The sequence below is a fragment of the Gigantopelta aegis genome, chromosome 8 (assembly GCF_016097555.1).
Source record: "Gigantopelta aegis isolate Gae_Host chromosome 8, Gae_host_genome, whole genome shotgun sequence".
Taxonomy (NCBI): domain Eukaryota; kingdom Metazoa; phylum Mollusca; class Gastropoda; order Neomphalida; family Peltospiridae; genus Gigantopelta; species Gigantopelta aegis.
In genome coordinates this window covers 11,669,598-11,682,205 of record NC_054706.1, presented here as the reverse complement: position 1 = coordinate 11,682,205, position 12,608 = coordinate 11,669,598, and the positions used below count along the sequence as shown (strand labels likewise).

Here is a 12,608-nt window from a genome sequence, read left to right as displayed (position 1 = left end):
CACGCCTCAGCTATCTGGGCTGCCTGTCTAGGACAGTGGGTTAGTTGTTAGTTGGTTAGCGGTTACTGAGAGAGAAGAGGGTGTAGTGGCCTTACACCTACCCATTGAACCCTTAAGAACGCGCTCTGGGTTGGAGCCGGAGTAACGAACCCTGTACCTACCAGCCAATAGTCCGATGGCTTAACCACTGTGCCACCGAGGCCGGTCTACCAGTATAAGTATAAGGCCTCAGATATATATGTATTATTTAGTGTTCTCGCTGGGTGGAAATTAAAGTGCGGCTGATGCGCGACCCTCCCCTTCCCCGCCCTTCATACCCCCACGACCCCCCCCCCCCAAAAAAAAAAAAAAAAAAAAAAACCCCAAAAAACCCCAGAAAGGCAAAAACAAAAACAAAAACCCCCACCAACCTCCGGTCGGGCTACTTGTATTATCTTGCACCTGCCAGTGCAGGCGGTTCCCCCTCTCACCCACCCCACCCTTTCCTGTTCTGGACAGAGGAGCCGACAAAGGCCGGCACCTGTGCCCATGACAGGCGTGCGCTAAAACAGCTTGCTCTGAATGTGCACGTGAAACCCTATGATCTAACCTGACCTAAAAAACCCACAACAACAACAACAAAAAACCCAACAACAACAAAACAAACCCAACAGAAAGGCAACAAAAAAGGAGGGGGAAGCTTGGTTACCGTTAGCTCAAGTGTCCTCTACTAGGCTCTAGCGTTATTCCTATAATACCTATATAGTAACACTAGAGGACACATGAGCTAGGTTACCGTATATCGTCGTGTGTTGGTCGACTTTGTGGAAACACCTACTCCTTAGTTTGCCCCTCAGTATATGGTACAAATAAGTCTGTACGATGCACAATAATATCTGTTCAGAAACCGGTCAATGATTACTAAGAAATACATAAAAAAGAACAAGTTATTCCCTGCATGAAATATTAGTAGCCAACTGTATGTAACGGTTACCTGCCCATAACGGTCACCATACATCCCGCCCAGTACATTTCCTTCTTTATTCTACCTGTATATAACAGCCACCTGTTCAAAGCCGCCAGTGGCCACTATTGACCAAAATGAATAGTTGAACCTGCTATAACGGCCACAAAAGTACAATGGCCACTATTTTGGTCCAAAATGGACAGTTGAACTTGCCATAACGGTCACAAGATATATACATGTATTGACCAGTCCCAGTCACAATATAAAGTTATTGTCTTACTTAAGTCGAAACAACGCGTCATTAATCGTATTTGCATTTTATATCTGTCTGATATGGTCGGTAATATAAGTTACATATTATGTATATTCGACCTATCCATACTAACAGGTAGTGTATTGCAAGGTGTGTGATTTCTACTAGTCATACAGGCAATTACGACAGTATTTCATTTCAACTTATTTCCGTGCTTTTATCTAATTAAGGTTCAAGCACGCTGTCCTGGGCACACAGCTCAGCTATCTGGGCTGTTTGTCCATGATAGTGGGTTAGTTGTTTGGTAGTTAGTGAGAGAGAAGGGGGTGTAGTGGTCTTACACCTACACACTGAGCCTTTAAGAACTCGCTCTGGGTTGGAGACGGTACCGGGCTGCGAACCCTGTACCTGAAAAACTTACTCTTTTGTTAATGTAGAATTTACTTGTATATAACAGCCACCTGTCCCTAACGGCCACGTTTGCCAGGTCCTTTGAGTGGCCGTTATATACAGGTTCGACTGCGCGCGTAATATTATATTGCAATTTATCCAGCAATCACTGTATACATTGGCAAGATATGATGAAGAGATAAATCGCTATATTTTCGGTCACTGACCAAAAATATAGGTCACGTGACATAAGCCCGACTCGACTCGAGTATTTCAGAGTAGATTTTCAACAAACATACCCTTTAAATCATTGGTTGAAGTACAGTAAGTACAAATAACTTTTAGTTTTGCGATAACAATACAAATTTTTTATATTTATTTATGAATTAGAGTTTAGAAACGTTTTTTTAATGTGACAGACTGTAGCTAGCGTCTTACAAATAATGACGTCATACGACAAAAGCCTTGCTAGGTTGACAATACTCGATTTGCGTACACAAAACTGGAATAAATAACGATTTTCCGAATATCCCTGTAGGATTGCAGGATAAAAGAAATAACTGGTTACTGCCTTAACATATCGGCTTTATCCTGCTCAGGACGAATGGCGAATGCAGCTCGGCAGAGCCTCGCTGCATTTGTCATTCTAACCGTCGCAGGATAAAGCAGATATCTTAAGACAGTAACCAGTTATTCCCTATGTACCTATCAGAACTAGTTCCACTGAATGTTGTGTAACTTAACAAGTCACTGTGCTTATGTAATATCGTTATTATTTGTAAATGATATATGCTCCCGAATGTCTCGTGTTTTCTCTCGTTTGTCGACTCTTGGATTTCCACTTGTTTTTAAAATGTTCCTTGTCAAGTAGTCTTGCTTTGTGTCATGGCGTGTTGGTGTTTTGTCTTTTAGTGCAACGCTTCACAGTGTGTATTGTCGTAGATCTCAGTTCCACATCTTATGTCATGTCATAGGGTTTTACGTGCACATTCAGAACAAGCTGTTGTAGCGCACGCCTGTCATGGGCGCAAGAGCCGGCCTTGGCCGGCTCCTCCGTCCATGACAGGAAAGGTTTGCGGGGGGGGGGGGGGGGGAGGGGGGGAGGAGGGACCGCCTGCACTGGCAGGTGCAAGGGAGCACCAGCAGCCCGATCAAATCGGCAGCAGGCGAGTGGGGGTGGTAGTGGTGCTATGGAATTTGAACGGAGCAGTTAAATCCCAAAGAGAAAAGGGTGCGCAATTTTGATTCAGGGAATTTGGCGCAATTTTGAACGGTCGGTCGAAAGGTAAATGGCCGAGCTAATATAGGTTTTGATATTAGTGAATCGAGAATAGCTCGTTAATTTTAGACCTTTACGATGCTGTGGTGTCTCCCTAGGTTGCCCATAATGCCCGTATAAGGGCCTGACCGCTTCTGGTCGAGGCATCACTAAGTACCAAGTTATTACCAGCAGCAAGTATTGGGGGTTTGGGTGGCGGAGGCCGATATTCTTTTGTTCAGCTTCCCCCGGGTGCATTGCAATTGTGTACTCGGAACGGTATTCTTTTGTCCGGTTCCTTATTAGAGTACGTGCTGGGCCATCCACATCTTACTGTTTGTTTTTGTGTCGGCGAAAATAATGTTAGGGTCGTACCTAAGAGAGGTGGGCCAGAATTTGTTATTACATGTAGGCCTAGTAATGGTAATTTACAAAACAAACAAACGCACTGAAAAAAAGTCATATTTAGTTTAAAACCTGACATTTTTGTGCAGCTGGAGAAGATGATATATTGCTGTTTCCTAATTCTTTATTTACTTCTGAAAAATAAGTGATCCACCTGACGATCCACCAACGGGGATTGATCCCAGACCGACCGCGCAGCAGTCAAGCACTTAGCATATTATATTAAGATGCCTGGAAAATTCAGAATGGAAAAACAGTTTTACAAGGTAACCCCAGTGCACTTCGGGACAGTTCAACCACGTTACAGTGTCAGCAACAACTCAGTTCTAACGCACGCTTAGTCACTTCAAACCAATTGATATGAACCATGCCCACTTCCATTACAACGTCAACTGACGTAGAAATGTCCCAAATTGCACAGAAGAAGATGCCTTTGGTGCGTTCTTTTAGGTATTGCAAACATTTTAGAACCATTTGGGACATGTAAATATTTGTATTACAGACTTACTATTTCGCAAAGCCGGGCACATATCTCTGCGATACCGTCGTATGATACGTATAATATGATAAATTGGATTAAACATGAGCTACATTTCGATCAGATATTCGTAGAGGTAAAGTTAAAGTTTGTGTGTTTGACGACGCCACTAGAGCACATTGATTTATTAATCATCGACTATTGGATGGCATAGTCTTAGAGAGGAACTAAATTTTCCATTAGTAGAAAAAAGGAAGGAAGGAATTGTTTTATTTAACGACGCACTCAACGTATTTTATTTACGGTTATATGGCGTCGGACATATGGTTAAGGACCACACGGATATTGAGAGAGGAAACCCGCTGTCACCACTTCATGGGCTACTCTTTTCGATTAGCAACAAGGGATCATTTATATGCACCATCCCACAGACAGGATAGTACATACCACGGCCGTTGATACACTAGCCGTGGTGCACTGGCTAGAACGAGAAATAGCCCAATGGGTCCACCGATGGGGATCGATCCTAGACCGACCGCGCACCAAGTGAGCGCTTTACCACTGAACTACGTCTCTCCCTCTCGTCGAGGTAAGGGCTGCGGTATGATACACTCGGTGTCGGGGAAAAGTCGGATATCGGCGTCGTAATATTTTATTTATATTTCAACAGTTTAATTCAACAGGTAACACAATTAATGCTGATTGTTTATTGTTATTTCTAACTCCAACACAAAACAATACTTTAGGAGTATGAAACAAAACTCTTAGTTACGCTAATGTCACTCGGATCTTCCAGTAGTTTGTGCTTTGTCAGACAACGTCAAGGTATGTGAACAGAACCTGCTATCCCCGAGTCTGTCGCCCGTGGGTAAAGGATCCATATTCATCAGACAATACAACACAACACAACACAACACAACACAGTACAACACAACACAATATAATACAATACAACACAACAAAATATAACAATTCAATACAACACAACACAACACAATACAATACAATCTTTATTGCAACCATTGTATGTTTACACTGGTTAAAGTAACAGCTTTTCCTTAAAGAAAAAAAAACCCAAACGCAAACATATGAACTAGTTATAACAATAACCAACAGAGATTTAATACACACATCTGCATCCATATAAAACACAGACATACGAAAATCTCCCTGTTGAGCAGCGAATCTGCCCCATGTGCAATAATAAGTCGATGTTTTAATCGAGTGAGCAATGTACACTGACTTACGTATTAATTTAATATGTTCAGCACGATTTTAAACAGAGAATATGATCGAGGTTTTATATAATGTTCAAAATTGTTTTTTTTTTAATGTCTAGTAAGAACGTAGTTTTTAACAGTGCTAAAACCCTATTTTTAATGTTAACACATCGCCGAACACTTTTAGGTTCTTAACTTATATGTGGTTATGCGTCCTTTAATTTTGTAATTTATTAATATTATTTATAATACAAATTCATGATAATAGTTTGAAACTTTTATATATATGCATCTTTTACTTGCTTTATGTATGTATGTATGTATGTATGTATGTATTGATGTATTGATGTATGGATATCTATATATTGTATGTATGTCGAGGTTGACTGTTACATACACAGATATTAACGCACTGGCGTTACATGTATGTATGTATGTATATATGTTTGTTTGTTGTTTAATTATTATTATTTTTTTATTTTATTTAACGACGCCACTAGAGCACATTGATTTTTTATGATTGGACGTCAAACATATGGTCATTCTGACACTGGTTTTTTTATAGGAAACCTGCTGTCGTCACATATGCTACTCTTTTACGACAGGCAGCAAGGGATCTTTTATTTGCGCTTCCCACAGGCAGGATAGCACAAACCATGGCCTTTGTTGAACCACTTATGGATCACTGGTCGGTGCAAGTGGTTTACACCTACCCAATGAGCCTTGCGGAGCATTCACTCAGGGTTTGGAGTCGGTATCTGGATTAAAAATCCCATGCCTCGACTGGGATCCGAACCCAGTACCTACCAGCCTGTAGACCGATGGCCTAACCACGACGCCATCGAGGCCGGTATGTATGTATGTATGTATGTATCTATCTAACTATCTATCTATCTGTCTGTCTGTCTGTCTGTCTGTCTGTCTGTCTGTCTGTCTGTCTGTCTGTCTGTCTATCTATCTATCTATCTATACGTTCATTTTCATAGTTTTATCTGTTAATCTAGTCTCTTATGTTTCCTATAAGGAATGACATATGCACTTTCATACTGTATTCTAAATTGCGTTTTAATATTGTGTACATAAGGTATATTCGTTCAGACTCTCCGCAATAAACCCGAGGCAACAATTAAAATGCATTGTGTTTCTGATTGCCCATAACTTATTATATCGCGAGATACTACCTGGTCCAATTGGCAAGTCGCCAACTAAGTAAAGACCATATAATTTATTAGACTGCTGACGTCAGATTACCAATTAAAACTACATTCCCTGGAATATTTTTATCATTTAAGCATTTAGAATAGATGATCCAGTTCTGTTTGGTACATGAAAGGTCCACCACATCGCTATAGTTTCGTAGTGCTCTCTTATCTACATAATCTAGGTCAACTACAAACTCAATGGCCAGCTTTGATTTTCTTCATTTAGCGGGACGCCAGTAGAACTGGGACTTTACTTGATTTGTGCAGGCGCTGAGCTTCTCACGTGATTTTGAACAAATTTAACTGTCTTGATTAAGGGGTCATCTCATATCTCCAAAACATATTTATATCCACAGAGGTATGGTACAACACCTTTCCAGGGGTCGGTGGGGGATTTGCCTTGAAATTTTGACAGTGGCCAGCGGTTGGCATGTGCGTTACATGTAAGGGGGTGTTAATAATTATGTAACGCTCAAGGGGTAGAAGAAGAGGGTGTTGTGTTCGATTTACATTTATCAAGACTATATGCTATTTCTATTCATTACTTAGACCTAAAAAGGTGGGTTTTTTTGGAAATGCGCGGTCGGTCTAGAATAAATCCCAACCGGCGGGCTCGTTCCAGCCAGTGCGCCATGACTGGTATATAAAAGCCCGTGGTATGTGATATCCTGTCTGTGGGATGGTACATATAAACGATCCCTTGCTAAAAAATGAAAAATAATCAAAAGGCGCATGTGCAGGGATTTCAGCGGGGTTGGGGTTATAGACTGTTGAACGAAGTTTATATATGGGGCGATGCTCCCTCAAAAAATATATTTCAATTTTATTTCTTTATTTTAGCTTGGGCAGGTAAGGGTTTTAACTCCCAATAACCCCCCCCCCCCCCCCCCCCGTACATGCACCCGTTTCCTCTTAAATCAATATGCTTTAACATTGATGTCGTTATACTTGACCCTTTCCAAACGAAAGAATATTTATTTGAATTTGTCGATTTTAACACAGGTAAAATTAAGAAATGAAAACGTTCATTGTCTACGTTAATGTATTTTATTTTTAAAATATAAACATGATCAAGGTGTTACTAGTATATAAACTAAACTTTGAAAGTTCTACTAACACTTTATAAAATATTAATTCTGAAATAGGAAGGTACGATTGTCGATAATACGTTGTCAAGATCAAACCGGTTTCAACGAAAGACTCTAGTACCGTATCCTCAACCGAACGTTCTTCGTACAGCGCAAGATTTCTCATTTCATTTTTTGAGACGAACCCTACAATTTCTAATCCACAAGCGCACGTGTTAACTGAAACTGACAACAGGCATCGTTTGTGCTTTGCCGAGCAATGGCGGTACAGGCGACGAATCGAGCGTATACTTTTGACGATCTCCGTTCATAGCGAACACACACGAGTTTTTTAAAAGTGCATTTGAGCTTGTGTTTTATATTTATACATGATGTTATATGTTAACCAGAGAATGTAACTTTAACCAATTCGTAATGTACATGTACAAATAAATATATAAATTGTTTGGTTACAAAGTTGAAATTGTAGCACTGTGACGATAATAAGTAAAGTTATTTTAAATCCGATTCAAATCCGGACTCGTTATGGATGCGGATAATGTTGTCGCAACGGATATAGCCCGTGTAGTTACGACAGTTCCGTGCTTTGGGACGTCCTTTGGGAAACTGGGTTGGGTTTAAAAGCTGCAACACGTCTCCTTTCTTTACAGACAAATTCATCGAGTCGGTCTCAGCTTTCAAAACAGTCTCCTTCACAATGAACTGTGTGGAACCAAATCTTTTTAGTTCTGCTCTAAATAGATCGTTCTCTTCCTTCGTTATAGGCTGTTGAATTATTTTCACAACCTGAGAGGGTAACGGAAACAAACTTGGCCCAAGAAGTTTAGAGGGCACTTTTCCAGTTTGTCCCAAACAGTTCCTGCAAATGACGTTTTCCTCGGAGGACCATTTTGATCTGGATGTTATTTCTAAAACATCTCCTTCGGTAACTGCTAGGTCATCAGCCGAGGTCGTGAGTCTCGTTTGCAGGGCTTCGAATACTTCTTTGCCCTGACATCGCAGCTGTTGTGAAAAGCCGAGATTAGCCTCTGGAATGGACGAGCTGGTTTTATACGATGTTATCTGCGACGATTTCACTTCGACGGCTCCAGCGTCGTTATTGTCTGGAGACGAGTCCTAAATTAACATAAATAATAATAATAATAATAATAACAATAATATACTACCAATAATAATAACAAGGATATCATCATAAACACCAACAATAATAATATAAAAATATATATATTATTATTATCATTATTATTATTATTAATGTTATTATAGAAGTAGTAGTAGTAGGAGGATCCAGAAAATCCAATGACATGAGGCGGACCCCATGTGTGCCCGCCCCCCCCCCCCACCCCCGATCCGCCTCTATGCCAAGGCCAAGGGAACTTTGGGGGAGGTTTGGAGGTGGGTGAAAATAATAAAATTATAACTGTCGCAAACTTGGGGAAGGGGGGGGGGGGGGTACCGGGACCCCAACCCCCCCCCCCCCCCCGATCCGCCTCTGGTAGGTGTAGTAGTACTGGTAGCAGCAGTACTAGTAGTAGTAGTAGTAGTAGTAGTAGCAGTAGTAGTAGTAATAATAATAATAGTTCATACACATTTTGAACAGGCTAAGTAGACTATTTATAAATATGTAAAACCAACCTCAGATTCTCTGTTCACTAGCTCCTGCTGCATATTTAGACTAGTCGTTAGTGTGGACGAGCTGGAGCTAGACAATGTTTCTTGTGATGACTCGGACTGAACATCTTCAGCATTGTCAGTGTTTGTGGAGTGGTCCTGTATAATAATAATAACATTAATAATAATAATAATAATAATAATAATAGTTCATACACATTTTCAACAGGCTAAGTAGACTATTTATAAATATGTAAAACCAACCTCAGATTCTCTGTTCACTAGCTCCTGCTGCATATTTAGACTAGTCGTTAGTGTGGACGAGCTGGAGCTAGACAATGTTTCTTGTGATGACTCGGACTGAACATCTTCAGCATTGTCAGTGTTTGTGGAGTGGTCCTGTATAATAATAATAACATTAATAATAATAATAATAATAATAATTTTGAAATAATAGACTATTTTAAATATGTACACATTCTGTTTCTAACAGGCTAAGACTAGACGTTAGTTTATAAATCTTGTGATGAAAACCTGAACCTCATTGATTCTCTGTATAATAAATTCACAATAATAGTTCTACCATTTTGCTGCATATTTAGACTAGTCGTTAGTGTGGACGAGCTGAAGCTAGACAATGTTTCTTGTGATGACTCGGACTGAACATCTTCAGCATTGTCAGTGTTTGTGGAGTGGTCCTGTATAATAATAATAACATTAATAATAATAATAATAATAATAATAATAATAATAAAAATAATAATCTAAGATACACATTTTAAACTGAATAGGCCTACTATTTATATTTCAGCAGTAATTTAAAATTTTAAATATGCAAATTTAAACCAACCTCAGAATCTTTATTCACTGGCTCCTGTGGCGCACATACAGGACAGAAAGAAGACGAATGTCGACTACGATGCCAGATCTGAAATGTAAAATTAGATAACATTTGGTTACTAATGTTGGAAATAATCTAATTATATTAATATGATTCGCATTAGACTTAATGGACCTGGAGCACATAATATATAAATATATACAGAGATAAAAATGTTTGTATACAACGTGCATAACGTAAAATCGTATTGACACATAATTCGGTTATATTAGTGACATGGCAAGCATGAATATTAACATGATGTTTATAACATAAATGCAAACTTAAAAATATGTGTTGTTTTGTTCTCCATAGAAAATCATGAACACCCTTCATATAAACAGCCCTGAAGTGGGCAGCTTATCAGAGCGTAATTACATCAACAGCAACCTAACATAATTCAAACCACCACTGTCGCCTTAACTTTCGATTTAGCTCAGTCGATTGAGTGCTTGCTGGAGGTGCTTGCGTCGTAGGATCGAACCACCTCGGTGAATCCATTCAACCGACTGGAACGTTTTCTCGTGATAACCAGTGCACCACAACTGGTCAAAGGCTGTGGTACGTGCTTTCCTGTCTCTAGGAAAGTGCATTTAAAAGATTCCTTGTTATGTTACGAAAAATGTAGCGGGTTTCCTCTGATGACTACGAGTCAGAATTACCAAATGTCTGACATCCAATAGCCGATGATTAATTAACCAATGTGCTCTAATGGTGTTGTTGAACTAAACAAACTTTAACATACAGTGGTTGCAATAAAGATTGTATTGCGTTGTATTGTATTGTATTGTATTGTATTGTATTGTATTAACAAATGGAACGCTTGCATCCCCAATTCAACCAAGCAAATACTGTTTCACGCATGTTTCTGCCTCTTTAACCAATAGTTCCAGCCAGTGCTCCACAACTGGTGTAACAAAGGCCGTGGTATATACTATTCTGTCTGTGGGATGGTGCATATAAAAGAACCCTAGCTGTTAATCGAAAAGAGTAGCCCATGAAGTGGCGACAGCGGGTTTCCTTTCTCAATATCTGTGTGGTCCTTAACCATATGTCCGACGCCATATAACGTAAATAAAATGTGTTGAGTGTGTCGTTAAATAAAACATTTCCTTTCCTATCCTTTAACCAATAGGAAAAAGATACGATTAAACATGTGGACAAACCCAAGACTTGCATACATACACACACCAACGTTTTTAAACTGAAGCAAAAGAGACATGAAACCTCACTTGACTACAGAACCGTGAGCTGCCAAGAAACTGTTAGTGGCGATCAAACTGGTCAAACCAAATTAACTGACCAACTCTAAAATCCTGCAACAGTTTGGTTCACATAGGAATCATACAATAAGACTCATCACAGAATACCTATCACAGATATGAACAACTACTTGGCTCAGATAATGTTCAACACACAAGCTTCAGAATCATCATTGAGTCCATGAATAGAAATTTGGTGTTCAGGTGATATTACAAGAATGATGAAAATGTAGGGAACACGCCCTCCACACAATGGCCATTGAATGAAAATGTGTAAAATCGTGATATGTGTTGTCCTGCTTATGGCAAAGTGCAAATAAAAGATCGCTTGCCGGCAATGGTAAAATGTAGCGGGGTTTCCTCTAAGAATGTAAGAATGATTAATAAACCAATAAACCAATGTCCTCTAGTGGCGTTAAACAAATCAAAGTTTACTTGTGTCGACCATACCTTGATTTTAGTCCTCAACTCTTTCGGGATTTTAGGTGGGACACGTGATCTATAGGTACCAGATGGCGCCGATGCAGACGACTGATTCGTAGGACAAAGCTCGCTGATGCTCAAATGATCTATTTGAACGAGAAGTAGAAGAAGAAACTTAAAGGGACTGTCCTGAGTTTAATGGCTTTGTCAAATTGTTCAGAACATCAGTGTTTGTGTATTCGATATGCTTCTGGGCACGTGCTTATCAAACTTTTAGTCTAGACGGAAGCTCTAATGATGTCACATACATACAAACATCTCAGGCGCTATTGGAGTCTTGCCGGCCTCGGTGGCGTCGTGGTTAGGCGTAGGTACTGGATTCGGATCCCAGTCGAGGCATGGGATTTTTAATCCATATACCGACTCCAAACCCTGAGTGAGTGCTCCGCAAGGCTCAATGGGTAGGTGTAAACCACTTGCACCGACCAGTGATCCATAACTGGTTCAACAAAGGCCATGGTCTGTGCTATCCTGCCTGTGGGAAGCGCAAATAAAAGATCCCATGCTGCTAATCGGAAAGAGTAGCCCATGAAGTGGCAACAGCGGGTTTCCTCTCAAAATCTGTGTGGTCCTTAACCATATGTCTGACGCCATATAACCGTAAATAAAATGTGTTGAGTGCGTCATTAAATAAAACATTTCTTTCTTTCTTTTTTTTTTTATTGGAGTCTTCGATCTAGACTTTAAAAGTCAATGGATCAAGGCCTCCGAAGGGATAAGTTAGGAGGCAACCTCGCGAGACTAACCACAATAGGCAAGGTTTAGGTATGAGTTACAATTCGGCAAACTAAGTCAAAATTACTCAAATAGCTCAAATGAGCCAAATTACCACGGGAAAACTTCGCACACTTTTATATTCTGGACTTAATCCGACGGGCTGTCTCTCCTCCCACCCACCCCAAACCATTCCCTGTCCTAGACGGAGGAGCCGGTGTCACGAAATAGAATCGCCCCCTCAAAATCACCCCCCCCCCCCACCCCGGCGAATCGATTTCGAAATAAAACCTCACCCCTTGAAATAGAATCACCCCAACCCACGAAATAAAACCTTCCCTAACCCTAAACCCTCTCAGGGGGCGATTTTATTTCGAAATAGAGGGGGGGGGGGGGGGGCATATTTCGCAACACCAGC

The 12,608-nt window shown here is 40.2% G+C and overlaps 1 protein-coding gene across 1 annotated transcript in view; it reads right to left on the bottom strand.

The window, feature by feature from the left end:
- Positions 1–7,572: 7,572 nt before the first annotated feature.
- Positions 7,573–12,608, bottom strand: part of LOC121379468 — an 8,988-nt gene continuing 3,952 nt past the window's right edge. Inside the window, exons 3-8 of the mRNA XM_041508112.1 lie at positions 11,444–11,562; positions 9,702–9,779; positions 9,421–9,549; positions 9,116–9,250; positions 8,876–9,010; positions 7,573–8,356 (exon numbers count right to left, since the gene is read on the bottom strand). Of these exons, the coding sequence (XP_041364046.1) occupies positions 7,733–8,356; positions 8,876–9,010; positions 9,116–9,250; positions 9,421–9,549; positions 9,702–9,779; positions 11,444–11,562 (1,220 nt within the window). The 3' untranslated portion in view covers positions 7,573–7,732. The remainder of the gene's footprint in view (positions 8,357–8,875; positions 9,011–9,115; positions 9,251–9,420; positions 9,550–9,701; positions 9,780–11,443; positions 11,563–12,608) is intronic.